General features: G+C 43.3%; 1 protein-coding gene across 6 annotated transcripts in view; it reads right to left on the bottom strand.

The window, feature by feature from the left end:
• The window catches only part of CCDC91 (coiled-coil domain containing 91), a 189,841-nt gene that overhangs the window by 151,891 nt on the left and 13,659 nt on the right, over nt 1-24,291 (bottom strand). For all 6 annotated transcript variants that reach the window (XM_058190901.1, XM_058190900.1, XM_058190902.1 and 3 more), the window contains exons 2-6: nt 18,472-18,514; nt 15,671-15,752; nt 13,041-13,165; nt 11,698-11,874; nt 9,186-9,290 (exon numbers count right to left, since the gene is read on the bottom strand). In XM_058190901.1, the coding sequence (XP_058046884.1) occupies nt 9,186-9,290; nt 11,698-11,874; nt 13,041-13,165; nt 15,671-15,752; nt 18,472-18,501 (519 nt within the window). In that variant the 5' untranslated portion in view covers nt 18,502-18,514. The remainder of the gene's footprint in view (nt 1-9,185; nt 9,291-11,697; nt 11,875-13,040; nt 13,166-15,670; nt 15,753-18,471; nt 18,515-24,291) is intronic.

Below are 24,291 nucleotides of genomic sequence, written 5' to 3' on the forward strand. Positions count from 1 at the left end.
GCCAGAAGACAAGAGCACTAAAGCAAAAAGGACAACTCAGGAGTAAGGCCAAGAGATGATTGGCCCCTCCCATAAGGCTTAAAAGCAGTGGTTCTTGGGCTCTTTGTAGGAAAGCAACGTTGCTACATCGGTTTCTAGTCTGCATCTCTTGTTTCTGAACTTTGTGGGGCTTTGCCAAGGTGCTAAAGAAGACAAAGGTTTGTGATAAAGCCAAAGGACTTTTTCTGAAGGACTTTGTTTTGGGATTAATTTGGACTAAGCTGAGAATGAAGTAATTCTCAGATGTTCCAATAAATATCTTTGTTTAGGACTGATTGCGTCTGGTAATAACTACTTGGGCCTAGGTCACAACAATGAGGTCACAATGGGTTAGACACGACTTTGCGACCAACAACAACACTGTATAGAGAGTTGGATCCCAGGGCACAAGCAAGACAAGAAACAATGGATGGACTAATCAAAGAGAGAAGCAATTCAGAACTAAGGAGAAATTTCCTAACAATGAGAACAATTAACCAGTGGAAGGACTTGCCTTCAGAAGTTCTGGGTGCTTTATCACTGGAGATTTTTTAAGAAGAGACTGGACAGCCACTTGTCTGAAATGCTATAGGTTGCCTGCTCAAATAGTGGGTAGGACTAAAAGACCTCCATGGTCCCCGTTAACTCTGTTATTCTATGTTCTAAGGATCTTCGGTAATTTACTGCAATAGAAGTCCCATCCTGTTATTCATTCTACTTTCTCACATTTCTTTTCATGAAAGCATAACCCATGTCTTTTCATTGGTTCAGCAGCTTCTACCAGACTCCACTCATGCTTATCGTGATAATCTTATATTTTCATCTCTGGTTTATTATTTTACACAGAAAAGCACAGCGTCTGACCAAAAAAACCTATATATTTAGCTTTAAGAAAACATAACTAGGCATTATAACCAACTCTTCATTTCATAAGAGTTTATTTTAAAGGGCACAACATAACTGAAATTTAAGATTAAACGCCTCCCTGAAATAAAAGAGCTAAGCTCTGCTTTAAGTTTTATCAACAATTTTACAGTGGTTTTTAAGTTATAATCTAATTTTACTCATTATGATTCTAGCTTGAGGAAGCCTCTGAAATAATTGCATCCATCTTGAAATTGTTAATATCCAAACGTTTATGGAAGAATAAATAACTTTCTATACTTAGAAGACTGAGTCAGAATATTACTGAACGTTTAAGTGTCTAGACACCTAATCCTTCAGCTACTATTCAGCAACCCCAAACTGGAAGACATGAGATCCTGGGCATCACATGTGCAAGGGAGAAAATGCAAAACCTGGGGCCACGATGAAGCTACATCTTTAGTCTCTTTCTCAAAAGTGTAACATAAAGCTGACTGTTCTTGAAATATAAGCATCATCTATTCACTGAACAAACTAGCTTTTTTGTGGTGGGTTAATCTCGAGCAATTAACAGAATAACAGAGTTGGAAGGGACCTTGGATATAGTGACCAGACGTCCCGCTTTTGGCGGGACAGTCCCGCTTTTTAATAATTTGTCCCACGTGCCGCGACAATTCCAAAAAGTCCCGATTTTTCTTTTGTTTCACTCCCATGGGAGGCGGCAACGCAAGAGGAGGCGGAGAAGAGGGAGTGGCGGAAAAGGGGGCGCGAGAGGGAGGAGAGATGCCGCTTGACTTCACCTGAGAGGAAGAGAAGACCCGAGAGAAGAGCCAAGGACAGCCGAGCCTGCCTGGAAGAGCGGAGAAGCAGCAGCCGCTCCTCCTCCTTCAGGCAGGTGGCAAGACTCAGCGCGCATGCGCAGCCCCCCTCCCCCCCGTCAATGGTGTCCCGCTTTGCCATCGCTGAAATCTGGTCACTTTAACCTTGGAGGTCTTCTAGTCCAACTCCTGCTCAAGCAGGAGACCCTATACCATTCCAAACAAGTGGCTCTTCTTAAAAGCCTCCAGTGATCGAGCACCCACAACTTCTGTTCCACTGGGTAATTGTTCTCACTGTTAGGAAATTTCTTTAGTTCTAGGTGGCTTCTCTCCTTGGTTACTTTCCATCTACTGTGTTTCCCCAAAAATAAGATCTTGTCCTATATATTTTTTTTGAACCCCGAAATAAGTGCTTGGCCTTACTTTCGGGGAGGTCTTATTATTTTGAGGCACCTGGAGCAAGATGGGACTCCTCTTGCCATCTTACCTGATTTCCAGTTCTGCGTTTAAATATTTTCAGGGACGGCTTATTTTCAGGGGGGAGGCTTATTTTAGCTCATGCGCTCAAAAGCCCGATTGGGCTTAATATCAGGGGATGTCTTATTTTCGGGGAAACAGGGTATTGTTTCTTGTCTGATGCTTCGGAAAATAGGTCAAACCTAACAGGAATGCCTGGATGAACGTTGTCCATGGGGTCGCAATGGGTCAGACACGACTTCACAACTAAAAACATCTCTTTCTGCCCTGAGGACAGAAGAACGGGGGTCTGTTTTATCTGACACATTTTATCTGATAAAAATAAACTAAACTCAGGCCAAACACGGCCAACTGGCAGAGTTGTTTTATGAATTCTGATATGTTTTATTCAACTCTACTCTTGCTGGTTGAGCAACTTCATAATTGCGAGTGGGTCAAAGAACAATGTTGTAGAGTTAAAAAAAAAAAAAAGGAAGACAAAGAATTGACAGCAGATCCCTGGCAGAAAAACTGAAGGGAAATAGGCAGGAGGAGGGTATTATCATAAACATAAAATCTCTCCAAATAAACAGCCAAAACCCACTCTAGTGACTAAAAAAGTAAATTTCCACCCACTGGCACAGCATAATTCCAAGCTCTTCCTTAACTTGACAATATTCCAGGAATCTCATCTACAAATTCACAGGCAGATATAGTGGATTTTTAACACTATTTTTCATTATTCAGGTTCTGACTCCTCTATGTCTGCACCTAAAACCAACCTAAATATTAATAAGATGGTATTTAACAGGATGCAAGTCATATTACTTTTAAAAAAGAAAACCACATACATTTTCTAGTATTTTTCCTCACAGAAATCACCCACCTCCAAGATACACACCCAAGCTAACCTTACCAAGTAGCTTGTATTCAGATCTAACAACCTACAGAAGTTCATCTTACATACTTCAATTATTAAAGACTAGGTGTTCCGGACTCCGATTCAGAATAACAGAGCTGGAAGGGACTTCAGAGGACTTCTAGTTCAACCCCTTGTTCAAGCAGGAGAACCTATACCATTTCAGACAAATGGCTATCCAATCTTTCCTTGAAAACCTTCAGGGATGGAGTACCCACAACTTCCGAAGGCAAGTTGTTCCACTGGGTTAATTGTTCTAACTGTCAGGAAATTTCTTCTTAGTTTAGGTTGCTTCTCTCCTTGACTAGTTTCCGTCCATTCTCCCTTGCCTTGCCTTCTGGTGCTTTGGAAACTAGGTTGACCCGCTCTTCTTTGTGGCAGCCCCTCAAATATTGGAACAATATCATGTCGCCCCAAGTCCTTCTAGATGTACCAATTCTCCCAAGCATTCTTCATGTGTTACGGCCTCCAGCCCTCTTGTTGTGGCTTGCCAGTGGCCAGCGGAGCTGGCAGCAGATTCAGACAGTGTGGAGGTTGGGGAGGAACATGGGACAGTCCTGAAGTCTGGCGAAGGCTCTGATGAGGGCTCTGCAGTGGGCCAGGACTGTATGCCAGCTATCAGCAGCCTTCGGAGTCAGACATCAGTGAGGCAGACGAACAGCTGGAGCCTGTTCCCAGTGTGCGCATGTGCAGACTTACCAGATGAAAGGAACAGCTAAAGAACAAGGGTCGACTTGGAAGTAAGGCCACAGGTAGGCGATGAATGGCTCCTCCCATAGGAAATAAAAGAGGAGCAAAAGGGGAGTAGGCTTTTGCAGGAAACAATTCATTTGTTTGGTCCTTCAATGCAGAAGTATGAAGCTCTGTCCGTGAATCTCAGAGACTCTCTGCCAAGTCTTTCCTTGCACAGCACTACGTTTGGAAAATATTTACATGGCAGCTTTCCAAGCTAGATAGGGTCTGTGGTCATAAATTCTCCTTTGAAAGACTGGTTGCCAGGCCTTTGCCGAATGTGAATAAGAGGAATTCACATTCCTTTAATAAAAGGGGTTTCGTCGGGACCAGGATTCTGCTTGGTGCTTTTTGGGGAAGCCTAGGTCAGAATACCTTTAATCCTCTTCGTTGCTCTTTTCCAGAGTCCCAACATCTTTTTGATAACATTGTGTGACCAGGTGTGATGAGAGCAGGCCCACTTTTCAAAATATGCATCTTTGGGAATCATACTCATAACCCTGAATAAAACACTCCACCAATCCTTCATCTTTCGTGGCTTCCCCTACAGTGTCGTCCTTCCCACTTCAGAAGAAGACTTTTCATTGCATCTTTATTGCCGTTTCAGAATCAAGAATTCAGCCTCCTATAAATGAGAATAAGATTTGGAACTCGACAGAGAAGCTGCTTCATCAAGTTCACTTCTCAATTTTTTTCTCAATTTAGCACATCATGCCAAGGAATGATTTCTCAAGAACAACGGCTCTGTGGTTTTTGAGCATTAAACAATGTTTTGTTGACTGAAGACACAACACCATGCTAAAAGTTACATTATACTCACCAATTATACCTTTCAATAAAGAGGAACACTTGTTTGGAGAAAAGGGTTTTAAACAACTTTATGGCAGGCCTGAAGGCCCAATGCACAAGATGGCTTCTATAATCAAGATGGCCTCTTTGAGGGCCTCTATAATCAATTGATTCAATTCAATTTATTTGATTTGATTTGAACTATTTTATTTCTGATACGTTAAGTTAACATGGCTGTGAAGGTTGGACCATAAGGAAGGCTGAGCACCAAAGAATTGAGGCCTTTGAACTCTGGTGCTGGAGAAGACTCCTGCGAGTCCCTTGGACTGCAAGGCGATCAAACTGGTCAGTCCTAGAGGACATCAACCCTGACTGTTCTTTAGAAGGCCAGATCCTGAAGAGAAATTCAAATACTTTGGCCACTCAATGAGAAGGAAGTTCTCACTAGAGAACAGCCTTATGCTGGGAAAGATTGAGGACTAAAGAAGAAAGGGACGGCAGAGAATGAGGTGGCTGGATGGAGTCACTGAAGCAATAGGCATGAGCTTAAATGGACTTCAGGGGATGGTGGAGGACAGGAAGGCCTGGAGGAACGTTGTCCATGGGGTTGCGATGGGTCGGACACAAATTTGCAACTAACAACAACAAAGTTGTTTAGATCAATGTCGTGATCTAAAAAGAAGTTGGTTCTAATTAATTTTCCTTTTAACAACAGTCTAGTTCCAATTAATTAGAGGATATACGTTTTTGCAATTATCTCAAAGACAGGTGACTTTATTTATATGTAATTGATTAATTAATAAATGTAAAATGATAAGCCATAATTTTTAATTAATTGGTGACTTTTCAACTGTCACTCCAATTCTTGACAGAAGATATAGATATAGATATAGATATAGATATAGATATAGATATAGATATAGATATAGATAGATATAGATATAGATAGATATAGATATTTAATATGCAAAATTCTCCTGCTGCAGTGGTTCATTCTCTCTCTGATCCATTCCCTATTTTGTATTCACTACAGAGGGACTGAGAACTTTGAGATTTTGCTGGTCTTTAGTTCCTTTGAGTACCAGGACGCGGTGGCTCAGTAGCTAAGGCACTGAGCTTGTCGATCAAAAGGTCGGCAGTTCAGCGGTTCGAATCCCTAATGCTGCGTAATGGGGGAGTCCCCGTTACTTGTCCCAGCTTCTGCCAACCTAGCAGTTCGAAAGCACGTAAAAAATGCAAGTAGAAAAATAGAGACCACCTTTGGTGGGAAGGGAATAGCGTTCCGTGCGCCTCTGGCGTTTAGTCATGCCGGTCACATGACCACGGAGACGTTTTTGGACAGCGCTGGCTCTTCGGCTTTGAAACAGAGATGACTACGCCCCCTAGAGTCAGGAACAACTAGCACATATGTGCGAGGGGAACCTTTACCTTTACCTTTAGTTCCTTTGAGTAACTTAACCTCTCTCACGAAAATATACATTAAAACTTTGTGCGGCTGGCTCTACCTTTTCTATATTATCAGTTAGCAACTCGATCCGTGAATACATGCGATTGTTCAGAATAAAAGAAATCTATTTTTGTGCTAAATGTCAGCAATAATGATGATGCTCTTCTGAATCATTTCTTACCATTGTTTCCTAATTATAACAGGGATATAGTGAACTGTAGCGAGAATTCTTCCAACTTTAAGATATGAGGGGGGGGGGAAAGAAAAAAGAAAAAGAAGGATGGCAGGAGTATAAAGACACATTTAAGGCTTCCAAATCAAATCCAGGATTTGAGTTTAATTCAGAAAAGGAGACAATGGTTGCCAATGCTAAAAGTTAAAAAATATTTCAACTATGTTTGAAAGAGAAGCCCAAACCGCATAAGTTGCATTGTTTTTCAAGAACACGATCTTACTGAGAGATGCTAAATATATACATATATCGGTTTTGGAATGGATTTTACAATTGAAAAATTAGACTTAAAATTTTCCAGTGCTCCTTCCGGGAGACGTAGGCGGACTATGCAAGATGTATAGTAAATATTGGAGACTTAAAGGCTGGAGTAAGCATACGTGACTAACTCCTCTATTGGAAAGAGCCACATCTGTGCAACTGATTAGCCAAAACGGAGAGCACTTATACCTGAAAAGGATCCAGTCAGGGGTGGGCTGCTGGGGGTTCGCAGGGGTTCGGGAGAACCTCTAGCTAAGATTCTGTGCAGTTTAGAGAACCTCTAAATCACACTCCTGGCGGGCGCCGCTCACCCTGCCCCTCCCAGGAGTCCCCACATGGCCCATTTTGGATATAGGTAAGTGCAGTGCACGTGCAGAGGCTCAGGGAGGGCGAAAAACGGCCTACCGGAAGTTTGGGAAGGCTGGAAACAGTCCCATTTCCGGCCTCCAGAGGGCCTCCAGAGCCTGGGAAGGCCATTTTCGCCTCCCAGAGGCTCAAGGAAAGCTTCTGGAGCCTGGGGAGGGCAAAAACACCCCCCCCCCAGGAAGCCGACTAGGCCACACGCACACACCCCAGCAACCAGGCAAAGAACCCCTTGCTAAAATTTTTGAAGCCCACCCCTGGATTCAGTGGAAACTTTTCACAAAGTACGCTATCTAATTTTCATCTTGCACAGCTCCGGGGTGCTGCATGAAACTGAAGCATGTCCTGTTACAGTGAACATCTTCTGATCTTGGTTAAAACTAGTTAAAGGAACTTTTTCTTACATGTTCGTTTGGGACCATACGAACTTATTCCACCACGATACATTGGCTAAGCTTCTACAAAGTCCCGAGAGCTTTTGCCCTTTTTATACTCATTGTGAGATTCCCAAAGACTCTCGAGTACCTACAGATTAATCTGGAAAAATACTAAGTCCCTGATTCATGCTGGTTTTTCTTCTCTTAGTTATGCAGTGCCCGAGCCAGCTGTTTTCACTGAAAAGAAGTTGCTGACAAGCTGTACAGCTGTACTTTTCAGCTGACTTGCTGTGTGGTCGCAGGTGCTGGTCCGTAACATCAGAGTAGGCAAAACCAAAATGGAATCCAGAATGTTGTGGCCCGTCAGCGGCCAGCAGAGCTGCTGGCCGATTCAGACAATGGGAAGATTGGGGAGGAATATGAGCCAGTCCTGGAGTCTGGGGAAGGCTCTGATGAGGGCTCTGCATCGGAGGCAGAGAGGGGGCCATGACCATCTGACAGTTGTCAGCTGCCTTCGGAGTCAGACATCAGTGGGGCAGAAGAACAGCTGGAGCCTGTTCCTAGTGTGTGCATGCACAGAGCTGCCAGGAGATAGGAACAGCTAAGGAACAAGGGTCGACTCAGGAGTAAAGCCACAGGTGGATGATGAATGGCCCCTCCCATAGGGAATAAAGAGGAGCGAAAGGGGAGGGGAGTTTGCAGGAGACAATTAATTCGCTTAATTGGTCCATGACTCTCAGAGACTTCTTGCCAAGTTTTGAAGATACCGACCTGGCAGCTCTCTAAGCCAGATAAGGTTTGCGACTGTAAATTCTCCCTTGAAAGACTTTGCTGGATGTGAATGACAGGAATTCACAGTAACTTAATAAAAAGGGTTTTTTTTTTCGGGACAAGGAGTCTGCTTCATGCTCTTGGGAAGCCTAGATCAGAACACAGAACTAGTGGAGTTCATTCACTACATTCTATTTCCACGAAGAAAACAAGCAACAGAACTCATAAAAGTTTGATTCCCTTATTCATTCTGGACTCAAGCCTCATTCTGAACACAAAAACAGGGTAAGATTCTTAGCAATGATGGTTCCTTGGGAGTTTAAACTGGGTTAAGGGAGGAGCTTTGAACAAATCTTTGAATTAAAACCAATCCATCTGTTCTGGCTTGTGCTATGACGACGTTCTGATTTGGATCCATCTTCATATTTCTCATTTCTGTATTTTCCTGTCTTTCTGTATGAAGAAATTGACCTCAGTACACATTCTTTTTAGTTCTCAATACAGCGATAGGCTTTTAAAGACAGTTGTAATAAATACAATGTTTTATTTTATTTGTTTATCAAATTTATTGGCCATCTTATTCAGTGATGGGATTCTAAAATTTTTACTACCTCTTCTGTGGGCGTGGCTTGGTGGGCGTGGCATGGCTTGGTGGGCGTCTCAGTGGAAGGATACTATAAAATCTCCATTCCCTCCCCACTCCAGGGGAAGGATACTGCAAAAACCCCATTTCCTCCTGATCAGCTGGGACTCAAAAGGCAGAGAATAGATGGGGGCGAGGCCAGCCGGAGGTGGTATTTGGCGGTTCTCCAAACTACTCAAAATTTCCGCTACCAGTGTTCCAGAACTGTCCAGAACCGGCTGAAAACCACCTCTGATCTTACTGTAGGGTAACTCGGAGCAGCTTACAATATTAAACTAGACATGTTTTAAAAGAGTCGCGAAGGAGGGTTACAACCAGCACAAACTGCTATGTAAACTGAATAACAGACACTATTCTAATTAGGTATATTAACCCTTAGTTCTTTTTTTAAACAGAGGCATTTTATTTTCTATTGTATCATTCTTTACGGTTAGGCCTATAAATTACAGGAGCAATCAAGAACATCCACAGCAGATAAAAATCTTAAAACATTACCTGGAGCTTGTCGTACATATCCTTATGTGAAATTAATTTATCGTCTTTTTCTTTCAGGTAATTGGTTTCCAAAGTCCTGTGTTTTTCCAAAAGATCTTCTAACTCCTAAAAAAAATTGATGACTTATATTAAAGCATATTTCTTTTATAATTATCAGCTACACTGATAGGGTCCAACTTACAGAAGAGTATGCAAAATAACAAGAGTTAGAAGGGAGCTTCTAGGCTTCTAGTCTAACCCTCTACTCAACCAGGAAACCCTATACCATTCTAGACAGATATCTTTCCAGTCTCCTCTTTAAAATCTCCAGTGCTGGAGCACCTACAACTTTTGGAGGCAAGCCATTCCACTGATTAATTGTTCTCACTATCTAGAAATTTCTCCTAAGTTCTAGGTGGCTTCTCTCCTTGATTAGTTTCCATCTGTTACTTCTTGTCCTACATTCAGGTGGTTTGGAGAATAGATTGACTCCCTCTTCTTTGTGGAAGTCACCTTAGATATTGGAACACTGTTATCATGTTATTCCTAATTTTTCTTTTCATTGAACTAGACATTCCAATTCCTGCAACCATTCTTTGTATGCGTTATCCTCCTGTCCTCTAATCATTCTTGTTGCGCTTCTCGGTGTCAGGGTTTCAACGAAAGAAAACTTTCGTTCACCCCCAACGAAAGAAGACTACGAGGCTTGAAGTTCCTCAGAGTTCCATTTTATTAGAGATGTCATATTGGCACATCTGGGAAAACCCGAATCTGAAAGTTTCCAGGTTTTCCCCACCCAAAGGAAAGTCCAAGTCCCTGCCCAGCACCCACATGTCCATCACATGGTCCAATCAAGCACCATCTCAACTGGAGATGCCTCCCAGTTCCAGCCCTCCAGATACAGGGCAAGATGTCCTTGACTCTCTGAGAAAGGAATGTTGTTATGACTATATATCACCCCTGCTCCATACAATCTCCCCTCCCAGTTTCCCACAGCAATAAATATGGCAGGCCTGAAGGTCCAATGCAAAAGATGGCTTCCAAGCCTGACAATCTGCACTCTTTCTAGAGTCTCAATATCTCTTTTGTATCGTGGTGACCAGAACTGGGTGCAATATTTCAAGTGTTGTCTTTCCAGTGCCATGCAAAGCAGTACTAACACTTCACGGGATCTTGATTCTATTGTTGATGCAGCCTAGGAATGTGTTGGCTTTTTTTTTTTTTGGCATCTGCATCACACTGCTGGCTCAAACTTAAATAGTTGTTCACTATGACATCTAGATCCTTCTTACAGTTGCTGCTATTGAGCCAGGTACCGTACCTGTGCATTTGATTTTTCTTGCCTAAGGATTGGACCTTAATTTCACAACAGTGGTGCCTTTTGTTGGATACGGCTTGGTGTGCAAATCTGCCAAGATCCTTCTAGTAGAAACCTTCAAATTTCTGGGTTCTATCATATTGCAAGATCTCAAATGGACAGCTAACATCAAAAACATCATTAAAAAAGGACAACAAAGAATGTTCTTTCTGCGCCAACTCAGTAAGCTCAAACTGCCCAAGGAGCTGCTGATCCAATTCTACAGAGGAATTATTGAGTCTGTCATTTGCACCTCTATAACTGTCTGGTTCGGTTCTGCAACCCAACAAGAAAAACACAGACTTCAGAGGATAATTAGAACTGCAGAAAAAATAATTGCTACCAACCTGCCTTCCATTGAGGACCTGTATACTGCACGAATCAAGAAGAGGGCCGTGAAAATATTTGCAGATCCCTCGCATCCTGGACATAAACTGTTTCAACTCCTACCCTCAAAACGACGCTATAGAGCACTGCACACCAGAACAACTAGACACAAGAACAGTTTTTTCCCGAAGGCCATCACTCTGCTAAACAAATAATTCCCTCAACACTGTCAGACTATTTACTGAATCTGCACTACTATTAATCGTTTCATAGTTCCCATCACCAATCTCTTTCCACTTATGACTGTATGACTATAACTTGTTGCTGGCAATCCTTATGATTTATATTGATATATTGATCATCAATTGTGTTGTAAATGTTGTACCTTGATGAACGTATCTTTTCTTTTATGTACACTGAGAGCATACGCACCAAGACAAATTCCTTGTGTGTCCAATCACACTTGGCCAATAAAAATTCTATTCTATTCTATTCTATTCTAAACCTAAATGGAGTAATCAAAAATATCCTTTTCTCCCACACCTTGTTCGACAAAACACTCCTGGTTTACAGTCAAGATGCCAAAAGGAACAGAAGGAGGAAATGGGCTGGTGTTGTCACCATCTAGAAATCAGAAGTAGGGACCGATGGGCCCTTTACACCTTGTGGACTTCGACTCCCAGAATTCCTGAGCCAGCAGCATGGCATGGCAGGCTCAGGAATTCTGGGAGTCGAAGTCCACAAGTCGTAAAGGGGCCATCGTTCTCCACTCCTGCCTAGATCGACAACCACGCAGATACGAATGGAACATTTTGTAGACTGGTACACCTCACTATTCTGTAGCTGTACCTTTTTTATTCTAGCTTTTTCTTCATCTGCTGCTCGGAGTTTACTTTCCAGAGCTGAAAGGGTTTGTTGAAAATGCTTTTCAGAATCACTCGGTCTTGGTTTCGCATCAGTTTCGTCGTAATTGGCAGGTGCTCTTTCTAGACGTTCGGTCAACGGAGGATCGATGGATGAGGGAACCTATTTTATGGACGACACAGAATAGTGAGGTGTACAGGTGTCAGATTTAATCATGCGATGTTTAGACAGGAGAGATAGTCCCAAAATTGTAACCATTCGTTTAGTGGCTGTCTGAAGTTAGAACGACATTGAAAAAAATGGCTCTCCAATATCTCCTTGAAATATTGGGGCCTCTGGTGGCTCAGCGGACTAAGTCTGTCTGTTATTAACACAGCTGCTTGCAATTACTGCAAGTTCAAGTCCCACCAGGCCCAAGGTTGACTCAGCCTTCCATCCTTTATAAGGTAGGTAAAATGAGGACCCAGATTGTTGGGGGCAATAAATTGACTTTGTATATAATATACAAATAGGATGAAGACTATTGCTTAACACAATGTAAGCCGCCCTGAGTCTTCGGAGAAGGGCAGGATATAAATTCAAATTAAAAAAAAAAAAAAAAGCCGATAACCATGATAGCGAACCTATGCCCTCTCTGTGGGCACGTGAGCCATTGCCCAACTCAGCTCCACTAGCCAGCTGATTTGTCTCTAGCATGGGGGCAGGATGCATATGGGAGATGCGCGCGCATACACGGGGTTCACATGCGCGGGGACAGGGAATGGTGCGCCCCCCCACACCAAAATGGGCTGCGGGGGTGCAGCGCGCCCCTACGGCCCATTTTTGATCCCAGGAGGCTTCAGGGAGGCCTGCCAGGCCCAAAACGGGCCACGGGCGGTCATGCGTGCATGTGTGGGAAGAGGGAGGAGTACGGAGGGTTGTGTGCACATGCGTGGGGGCAGGGGGAGCGTGGGGGGAGTCACACATGCAAAAGCCCCCGCCCCCCCCCGTTTTTGGCACGCGATGTCAAAAAGGCGAGCCATCACTGGCCTATAGTGATGAAGCACCCACAACTTCCAGAGGCAAGTTCTTCCAGTGATTAATTGTTTTCACTGTGAGGAAATTTTTCCTTAGTTCCAGACTGGATCGTCCTCTCACGAGCTTCCAACAATTCCTTCTTGTCCTGCCTTCAAAGTGTTTTGCCGTTCTTCTCTGTAACAGTCCCTCGAGTACAGCTATCCTATCACCCCTAGTCCTTCTCTACTTAACAATTTATTTACAAATTGGTGGGTGTGTTTTAAAAAGTATTGTTTCATGCAATAAAAAAATAACCATAAAATTCATTTTACCTGCTCTTGAAGATCAGCTTCGCTTAAAGTATTGGGTGATAGTTGAGGGTCTGCCGGTACATTAGCCGGAGTTTGTTTCGAAAGTAGCTCGGCAGGAACCGTTGCTGGTACAAGAATTTCAGGCACTATTGGTAAAAACAAGGAAGAGAAAGGAATGCAAGGGAAAGGAAAAAGAAATTCAATAAGACATCTGTTTTTTTAAAAAAAGCTTGTATCTTTCTGCAAAAGCTAAAAATAACAACTTGGTGTACTAGCCAAAGGAATTCAACAAATTACCATGGATTACAATATAAATAAAACACAAATTTGCTTACTAAAATTGCTTCGAGAAAATTTAGGACGTTCGTCCTGCATGTCTTTACTTACCAAAAATAGTTTACCGTTTACACTTGCTTACACACATACATACACACAAACACACACACACACGTGTCATGTAAAGAAATATGCATTTCTTTTTTTTTAATAAAATAGTACCAATTCTCATAAATTTCCCTGATGTAAGAGAACATAAGAGCATGCGAACATCGCGAGGGAACGTTTCAAGTTGTTTTCTTTGTAAAAAGAGTTTGCCATAAATATTCCCAAATACAAATTTACGTATTTTTATGCACATATTTTGGCGAGAACGTGAGAGGAATAGAAAAACGCTACAGAAAAATAATAATTGATTATTTTAAACGATCCTAGTCGATACATTGAAAAATATATTTTTTAAAAAATTGCTTTAAAAAAAAATCAAAGCAGAAAGGATAATGGAAGCAAAATGAATGTATAGCAAGAATTCTATATATTCTGCAGTTATACTGATTTGGAAAATGGCTTAGGCAAGGTGCCAAACAGATATTGCTTAATTGGCGTCTGCCTATCCAGCACAACCTGGAGTGAATTTGCACAAGGTTTAAGGTTTTTTTTCCACATTCTATACAGACAGAAGGATAAAATTGCACTATGGTAAATCCAAAGCTCAAATCTCCATTCCTTCTCAGAATCAGACATGTAATTCTTGACTTCTTCTCCACTCTACAACTTCTCACTAGGTTGTTCGCAACATCTCGCTAAATTGTTATAAAGATTATCCAGTAAGGCGTCTTGAGAACCCCAAGACAAATACTGTATAATTTTATACTTATGAGGAAAATATACTGTAATAACCTTTATTACAAGACGCTACTGGTTGGAAACAATATTTTATTAAAGCATTTTATAAGCATGAGAATTTCGCTTTCCTTCTGAAATGTTCAAGATGATTGAATCCCATTTTCATGGGATTATTCCAATCAGTTACAGCAGGGGTGAAATGCTCCCGGTTCGGACCGGACCGGCTCGCCCAATCAGGTAGCAATCTTGGCCGATGGTTCGGAGAACTGGTAGCAATCACGGTGTGAAGCTCCGCCCACCGGCCCGGCTGTCGATACTTCCTGGTTTTAACCAGGAAGTAACGTGTTTTGTACCTTCTCCACGTGCGCAGAAAGGTTTTGCGCATGCACAGAGGGCGTGTGCATGCATGAGACACGCAGGGCGCGTGAACTTCCGAAGCGGTAAGGCAGGTAAGTAGATTTCACCCCTGAGTTACACTGAAGAAACTCAAAGCTTTAGAAACTAAAGAAAGGTCAAAACATCTTTTTCAAGCTGGAAAATTCTGGAAGTTGAAGTTCTCTCCACCTTAAAGTTGCCAAGTTGGAAAAACACTGGCAGAGATGCTTCTGCTATACGAAGTAAACTAATATATCTCCATCATAGTGTATATGTCTGTGTATGTGAATATGAAATAAAAGGAAGGACTAATGTACCTTAATGTCAGGCGCAAAAGTATCAGGACCACACATGAAGTCGCCACTATGTTTTTGGGTTTTTTTGCTCAGGCCTATTCAGAATCTACTCATCTCATGGTCAGCACTAAAACTCTGGTTTCTCTTCAGATCGTGTAAATCTTTTGCCTTTTACTAAATCAGAGTTAACGGAATTCAAGAGTGATGTTGTGTCTGCGGCCCCCGAGTTGGGCCCCCTGCCAGAAAGTGACTTGGAAAGTGAGGGGGAAGAGCCATCAAGACTTATCTCGGGAGCACCGGCTTCCCTGGATCAGCTCCAGGAGCCAGAGGCAGGCCAGGTGGAGGAGACAATGAGGCCTCTGTCCCCTGACTCTTTCCCCCTCCAGGCCACGCCTCCAGACCCAGCTGATGGCAATCAGGCCTGGCTGGACCCTAGGTTTCGTAGGCAGGAGAGGCGGGAACAACAGAAGCAGGGGTGGGGCAGGCCTAGGAAGTGCTGAGTCATGGAGCCACACCCCACAGGATATAAAAGCAGCAAGGGCTGCTATGCCTCTTCGTAGCAGGCAAATCAACTGCTTAACTAGAGCTGAAGTACTGTTTGTTGACTCATCGGCATCAAGGGAGATAACAGAGACACTTGGCAGACGCTCGCTAGTTTGCTGCCAGAGCTGATGTTGCCGGCTAATTAAGTCATCGCTCGGACGGAGGCGAGTGGGACAGAACAAGTGGCTGGATTTCGCTTGTGGGAATGTAATGATTCCAGACTGATTCCTCTCTTAACACCACCCCCAGTAGTCAGAAAAAAACTCATACGAAGACCCACACCCACACACAAATTACCAGTATTTCTCTATTTACCTGTGGAAAATGCCGCCCAAGGAATAGCGGGAGATGTTGTCTGGGGTTCACCGTTTCCATCTTTAAAAAAAATGTCTGCAGCCTGAAAGTGCAAGGCATATTGTTAAACTAAAGACAACATTTTCTGCTCCATTATTAATTTGAACCAGTGCCACTCCATTTCCAGTTTGGTGTCCGGTGTGTTTAGCCTCACTTCCGAGGGGAGCTTCACAACATAAACGGGAATGAGAATTTATTTAATTGTACTTGGAGTAGAACTAAATCAAATCTAGGGGTTTTTTTTCCCCTCAGACTATTTACGTTTTGCAATGTAGGCCTTACATGTGGCCTTCGGCTCCCCAGATGCTGGTCATGGCTATTTCATGGCACCATTTTTATATGATTTTTGGTAGAAAGGCATTTTCATGCTATTTTAACTTTGGTTAAGACTGCAGTTTAGTTGGTCTTGTAATCCGTGTATTTATCTTTTAAGGAGCGTATTCATCAATAATATGATGCTAGAGGAAAACAGTCACATCAAAATCTGCCTGGCGCCTTCAACAAATGAATTATATAGCACAGTATAGTATAGGGACACAGTGGCTCAGGGGCTAAGACAGCTGAGCTTGTTGACTGAAAGGTCGGCAGTTCGGCAGTTCGAATCCCTAGTGCTGCTGTGTAACGGGGTGAGCTCCCGTTACTTGTCCCAGCTTCTACCAACCTAGCAGTTTCGAAAGCACATAAAAATGCAAGTAGAAAAAATAGGGACCACCTTTGGTGGGAAGGTAACAGCGTTCCGTGTGCCTTTGGCGTTGAGTCATGCCGGCCACATGACCACGGAGATGTCTTCGGACAGCGCTGGCTCTTTGGCTTTGAAATGGAGATGAGCACCACCTCCTAGAGTCGGCACGTATGTGCAAGGGGAACCTTTACCTTTTATAGTATAGAATCAAATACTGTGACATCTTCCACCTGTTTTACTAGACACTTACAGATTAGAGTTGGAAGGGACCTTGGAGGTCTTCTAGTCCAACCCACTCCTCCAGCAGAAGATCCATGATGGCAAGCCTATGGCACGCCGAGCCCTCTTTATGGGCATGCACAGCAGCCAATTGGTCTTTGGGTTTCTAGCGCTCTGGTGCGCATGTGCACTTTCCAGTTTGGGCACTTGGTGTCGAAAAGGTTCGTCATCACTGTCCTATACCATTCCAGACAAGTGGCTGTCCAGTCTCTTCTTGAAAGCCTCCAGTTTTGGAGCAGCCACAACTTCTGGAGGCAAGCCGTTCCACGGGTTAATTGTTCTCACCGTTAGGAAAATTTCTCCTTCGTTCTAGGTTGCTTCTCTCCTTGATTACTAGTGCGTGAGCATTTGAAAGCAGACTGTTGCTTTATCCTGATTGGCTGTTTATTTATGCCAAAAATATTTTCTTATATAAAAATGTGAAGTTTGGCATAACTTTATATTAAACATTGGCCCAACGGTCAGGAAATTCACTCTCTTGGCATGGCTCCCCCCCCCCCAAACCGGTATAAACCAGCTTCCTGTATTCCTAAATTTTGGCACTCTTGTTAGGAAAAACGGAATTGGGGGGGAGGGATGAAATGCCACCCCCACAAAAAAATGTGGCACCGGTGACTTTATAGCATGCAATCAACCGGACCCAATTTCCTTCCACGGCCAGGATTTCAGACTATGAATGATTTAAGAAGACCTCCTTCAAGGAAAATACCATCCTATCAGGATGCAGAGCTCTGGGACTCTGACAAAATAGGTCACTTTTAAAAACACAAGAATAAGCCAATTTGGTAAAGAGGGGGAACAAATATAAGCTAGCCTGCAAAAGCAATCAAAAGATTGAAGCTAAAGAATCCTCCAATGTGCTAAACATTTATAGTCCAGTTCTGAACATTTTAGAGAAGTGTTACCTATTGATATTCAGGGAAGTATTTGAATGTCCCGGGCATTTCAAGTGTAAATTGTGTTTTCTTGACCTTCTTAATAGAATAGAATAGAATTCTTTATTGGCCAAGTGTGATTGGACACACAAGGAATTTCTATTTGATGCATATGCTCTCAGTGTGTATAAAAAGACAAGATACATTCGTCAAGAATCATAAGGTACAACACTTAATGATAGTCATGGGGTAGAATTAAACAATCAAATCATACTAGGAAACAATATCAGTATAAATCGTAAGGATACAAGCAACAAAGTTACAGTCATGCAGTCATAGGTGGAAGGAGATGGGTGGTGGGAACGATGAGAAGATTAATAGTAATGGTAATGCAGACTTAGTGAATGGTTTCACAGTGCTGAGGGAATTATTTGTTTAGCAGAGTGATGGCGTTCGGGGAAAAACTGTTCTTGTGTCTAGTTATTCTGGTGTGCGGTGCTCTATAGGGTCGTTTTGAGGGTAGGAGTTGAAACAGTTTATGTCCAGGATGCGAGGGGTCTGTAGATATTTTCACAGCCTTCTTTTTGACTCATGCAGTATACAAGTCCTCAATGGAAGGCAGGTTGGTAGCCATTGTTTTTTCTGCAGTTCTAATTATCCTCTGAAGTGTGTGTCTGTCTTGTTAGGTTACAGAACCAAACCAGACAGTTATAGAGATGCCGATGACAGACTCAATAATACCAACAACTAATAAAACCATAATTAAGTTGCATAAATTAGAAACTGGCACATTACAGATGACTGAATAATTATTGCGTAACTATCAATCGCTCTGCTTTCGAATTTTGAATGTTTAGAGTGTCCTACATAGCTTTGATTATTGAAAATACCATGGGCAAACATTTGACTATTCCTATTTTCCATACCTCAAATCCTCCAAAGTAGTCATCATCCATTTTTCAGGAACACCTAGAGAACAAAAACACAGTAAGAATTAATGTCTCCTTTCTATTCATAATTTATGTTCTTTTATCTAACATAAATTTGCAACAGAACTAGTTGTTATGGTCCGGCAGCGGCCTGCAGAGCTGGCAGCAGAGTCGGCCAGTGAGGAGGCTGGGGTGGAACATGGGCCAGTCCTGGAGTCCGGGAAAGGCTTAGGCGAGGGCTCTGCATCGAAGGCAGAGAAAGGGCCACCTGGGAGGTACGTGCTGCCTCCGGAGTCGGACCTCAGCGAGGCAGAGGAACAGGGGGCGCCTGTTCCCAGTGCGCATATGCACAGAGCTGCCAGAAGGCAAGAACGGCTAAAACAAAAGGGGTGACTTGGGAGTAAGGCTTGGAGATGATTGGCCCCTCCCATAAGAATTAAAAGAGGAGCAAAAGGAGGTGGGTCTTTGCAGGAAGCAACTGTTGTTAATTCTGTGCAGTTTAAAGTCTGAAGCTCTGTTTGATTCCGGACTCCGTGTGGCTTTGCCAATTAGGTCTTTGGCAGCGTGTCAAGGGAGATAAAGGTGGGTGATTATCCCAAAGAACTTCTCCTGAAGGACTTTTTATAACTAATCGGGACTCAGCTGTGAATGAACAGAATTCACAGCTGTTGCAGTAAAAGAGGTTTTTGGGATTACTCGTGTCTAGGTCAGAACAGGAGTTTGACTCGTCTATTACAGCTGCCTTCAAAATCTAGATTTAATAGTTAACAATACAGTTACTAATGAAGTACAGAATTGGGACAAATTAGACCCTCAATATAAAGATATATTGCTAGGTTTAAAAAAAAATCAGGGGACTAGGATGGGTTTAGTATGTTGAATGAAAAATATAGAACACCACTTTTCTCTTCAAGTACACGTACTCCTCGAGTTATGACCACAATTGAACCCAAGATTTATGTTACTAAGTGAGACATTTGTTAAGTGAGTTTTTCCCCCGTTTTACGACCTTTCTTGCCCCAGCTGGTAAGCGAATCACTGCAGTTGTTGACTTAATAACCTGGTTATTAAGTGAATCTGGTTTCCCCATTGACTTTGTTTGTCAGAAAGTCGCAAAAGGAGATCACATGAGATAACAGTAACAGAGTTGGAAGGGACCTTGGAGGTCATCTAGTCCAAACCCCTGCTCACGCAGGAGACCTGTACTAGGGATTCGAACCGCTAAACTGCCGACCTTTCTGATTGACAAGCTCAGTGTCTTAGCCACTGAGCCCCCTCGGGACATTGCAACCGTCATAAATACGAACCAGTTTCCAAGCATCTGAATTTTAATCATGTCATCATAGGGATGCTGCAATGGCCATAGGTGTGAAAAATGGTCGTAAGTCACTTTGTACAGTGCTATTGTAACTGAACAGTTAACCATCGTAAGATGAGGACTACCTGTACTTAGTTGCTAAATGAAAGGTGGTTGTAAATCAAGAATTATCTGTTTCTGGTAAATTTTCATTTTTCTTATCTAAAATAAGAATTTTACTCAAATTTTTTAACACATACAACAGCCATAAGGCAAGCAGGTGACACGAAGTAGCAAAGTTTGCAAATTTTAAATACGTAATAAAGAAGAGTCAAGAATAAACAGAATATCGTACAAAAGAGAATAAGGAAAACCAACACAATCCCAAATATCTTTATCACTTCCTATATGTATTTGTATAAACCTTTTTTGACTAATAAAAACTTTTTGAACAAAAAAAAAAAAAAAAAAAAAAAGAATTATCTGTTTCTTTGGTTGCTGACAAAATGTAAATGCCTACTGAATTCAGCTTGGCTCCTGGTGACTGCATCTATGCTCCCCCGGCTGTAGAAACTAACTGAGTGACTACCAGGGATGAAATTCAGCAGGTTCTGACAGGTTCTGGCGAACCGGTAGCGGAAATTTTGAGCAGTTCGGAGAACCGGCAAATACCACCTCTGGCTTGCCCCAGAATGGGGTGGGAATGGAGATTTTGCAATATCCTACCCCTGGAGTGGAGTGGGAATGGAGATTTTGCATTATCGTTCCCCTGCCACGCCCACCAAGCCACGCCCACAGAATGGGTAGTAAAAAAAATTGGATTTCACCACTGGTGACTCCTATCTATTGGATCAAACTATACTACGGGTTATTGCTGTGGGAAAAAAATGCGTACAGCGCCTCTACTCTTGGAGGAAAGGCAGGGTACAAATCTAGTGGAGACATAAAATTAAAACTACCTAATTTGAAAGTGCATCCACCTGTTCAGAAAAATAGGTAACGGTACACAACATTCTAGGTAGATTAATAGGGTGAAAAGAACAATCTCATAACTACGCTTTCCTATAACAGTTAGCTTGTGTTTATTCAGGAGTTCTATGGAAGATATATTTAAATAAGCAATTTCCTGCCAGCTGCCCGTTTATACAAACACAGAAATATTCCTTCAAAATTCCAGATGTGCAAATCATTCTTAAAATAATGCCTAGCCCTTATTGAGCGAAGGAAAATAGATGCTTATTCCTTTTTCAGAACCTAAACTTTCTTGATTTGTTAATTACTGCGAAATGTATTTTTCATGCTCAAATGCCAAGGGGATTCAATAATAGTAGGTGGCCTGCTGTTATGAAGCTTTACAAAAAAGTCAATCATGGTAATAACCTTGTAAAGTAAAGGTTCCCCTCGCACATACGTGCTAGTCGTTGCCGACTCTAGGGGGCGGTGCTCATCTCCGTTTCAAAGCCGAAGAGCCAGCGCTGTCCGAAGACGTCTCCGTGGTCATGTGGCTGGCATGACTCAATGCCAAAGGCGCACGGAACGCTGTAATCTTCCCACCAAAGGTGGTCCCTATTTTTCTATTTGCATTTCTACATGCTTTCGAAACTGCTAGGTTGGCAGAAGCTGGGACCAGGAACGGGAGCTCACCCCGTTACACGGCAGCACTAGGGATTCGAACCGCCGAGTTGCCGACCTTTCGATCGACAAGCTCAACGTCCTAGCCCCTGAGCCGCCGCGTAAAATTAACTCAGACAAATTAACTCTGACAAAGATATATGTTACTAACGTGCCGTAGATTTCAAAATATCAGTAATTTCAAAAAATTTAATTGTTGACTCACTGAAGGTTGGTGAGTGCAGGAGGGGACCTCATCTCTCAGCCCCCACCCAAGTGAACAAGCAATGGAACATCCAGAGGGATGCCTCTTAGTCTGCCCTGATGATGCTACCTAGTTCGGTAATGAAACGTCTGCAAGAAAACAACCCAGCTCAGAGAGCACTAAGCTACAAGTATTCTCCTCTATCGGTGCCTCTTAGTGTTTCACAGTCCTGAACAGGCTATTTGGTCAGACAGTTTGGAAAAAGAGGTAGATAACTAAGAGACAATACAACTGTTACCCTGCCAGCAGTGTCCTGCAGCTGCCAAAAAAAGCCAATGCAGTCCTAGGCTGCATCAACAGAACAGCATCAAGACAACGAGAAGTAATAGTACCATGGCTAGTCCAGTGAAGAGAAGGACCAGGGGAGACATGATAGCAGTCTTCCAATATTTGAAGGACTGCCACAGAGAGGACGAAGGGGTCAAGCTATTTTCCAAAGCACCCGAAGGCCAGACAAGAAATAATGGATGGAAACTGATCAAGGAGAGATTCAACCTGGAAATAAGGAGACATTTTCTGACAGTGAGACCTTTAGACTGCACTGGTGAGACCACACTTGGAATACTGCATCCAATTCTCGTCACCACAATACAAAGAAGATGTTGAGAGCCTGGAAAGTGTGCAGAGAAGAACAACTAAGATGATTAAGAGTGTGGAGGCTAAATTGTATGACAAATGGTTGAGGGACCTAGATATGTCTAGCCTACTGAAAAGAACAACGAGGAAGGATATCGTAGCTGTCTTCCAGTGTTTAAGGAGCTGCCACAGAAAAGAGGGGATTGATTTATTCTCTAGGACAGTGATGGCACACATGCAGGGGTGAAATCCTACCGGTTCAGACTGGTTCGGACCAGTTTGGGATTATGGGCATCAGTTTGCTGAACAGGTAGTAATTACCACTCCTTAGCCCCACCCACACCTGGCCGGTCACGGCTCACCTCTTCCGGCTGCTTGATATTCCACAAAATTCAATGTTGAGTAATGGGTTGAGATAGAAGACCTCCGAGGTCCCTCCCAGCCCTATGATTCTATGATACTATCTCCAAATATTTTCAGGACAGCCAGACTAATAGCAAATATATATTTTCTGTTGCTCCAAGGTAGAATATCAATGAAATCAGTTTTTGAATAGTGATTATTTTGGGAATAAAATGATACTTTATGAGCCGCAATGTTTAGAGTGCAGTACTGCAGGTCTAGTTCTGCTGCCTAACGGCTGCCTGCAATTTGGCAGTTTGAATCTCACCAGGCTCAAGATTGACTCAGCCTTCCATCCTTCCAAGGTGGGTAAAATGAGGACCCAGATTGTTGGGGGCAATATGCTGACTCAGTAAACCACTTAGAGAGGGCTGTAAAGTGATATTGTTCTGTCCTCCTCCGCCTCCGTCCGAATGATGGCTTAATTAGCTGGCACTATCAGCTCTGGCGGCAAAAGAGACAGCGTCTGCCAAGAGCCCTCGTTATCTTCCATGACGCTGGTGAGTCACAAACTTCAGCTCTAGTCAATCAGTGGATTTGCCTGTTACAAAGAGACATACCAGCTCTCGCTGCCTTTAATATCCTGTGGGGTGTGGCTCCATGACTCAGCACTTCCTAGGCCTGCCCCACCCTTGCCTCTGTTGTTCCCTCCTCTCCTGCCTACAAAACCTAGGATTCAACCAAGCCTGATTGCTGTCAGCTGGGTCTGCAGGCGTGGCCTGGGGGGGAAGAGTCAGGGGACAGAGGCCTCGTTATCTCTTCCACTTGGCCTGCCTCTGGCTCCTGGAGCTGATCCAGGGAAGCCGATGCTCCCGAGGTAAGTCCTGACGGCCCTTCCCCCTCACTGTCCAAGTCACTTTCTGGCAGTAGGCCCGCTCCAAGTCAGTTTCTGGCAGGAAGGCCGGATTGGGGGGGCGCAGACACAGATATATAAGTCTTAAGTCCTACCCTGTTTCCCCCAAAATAAGACATCCCCTAATAATAAGCCCAATCAGGCTTTTGAGTACATGGCAATAAGGACAAGCACTTATTTCAGGGTTCAAAAAAAAATAAGTCAGGGTCTTATTTTCCCTCCAAGACGGAGTGGCTGTGGATGCCGGCACCCCGGTACAGTCAGCTGCAGCCGCAGCTGGCTGTCGGGGGCGAGTTATTAGCCCCAATGGAAAGGGTGCGCAACTTGGGCGTCCTCCTGGATGGGCGGCTGTCGTTTGACGATCATTTGGCGGCCGTCTCCAGGAGGGCTTTTTACCAAGTACGCTTGGTTCGCCAGTTGCGCCCCTTCCTTGACCGGGATGCCTTATGCACGGTCACTCACGCTCTTGTCACTTCCCGTTTGGATTATTGCAATGCTCTCTACATGGGGCTGCCCTTGAAGTGCACCCGGAGGCTGCAGCTAGTCCAGAATGCAGCTGCGCGGGTAATAGTGGGAGCAACTCGTTGCTCCCATATAACACCGATCCTGCGCGGCTTGCACTGGCTTCCTGTGGTCTTTCGGGTGCGCTTTAAGATTTTGGTTACCACCTTCAAAGCGCTCCATGGCTTAGGGCCCGGGTACTTACGGGACCGCCTGCTGCTACCTAATGCTTCCCACCGACCCGTACGCTCACACAGAGAGACCTACATACAAACACCCGCGAAAACCTCAGAAAACAAATATATATATATA

The sequence above is a fragment of the Ahaetulla prasina genome, chromosome 7, assembly GCF_028640845.1.
Source record: "Ahaetulla prasina isolate Xishuangbanna chromosome 7, ASM2864084v1, whole genome shotgun sequence".
Lineage (NCBI taxonomy): Eukaryota > Metazoa > Chordata > Lepidosauria > Squamata > Colubridae > Ahaetulla > Ahaetulla prasina.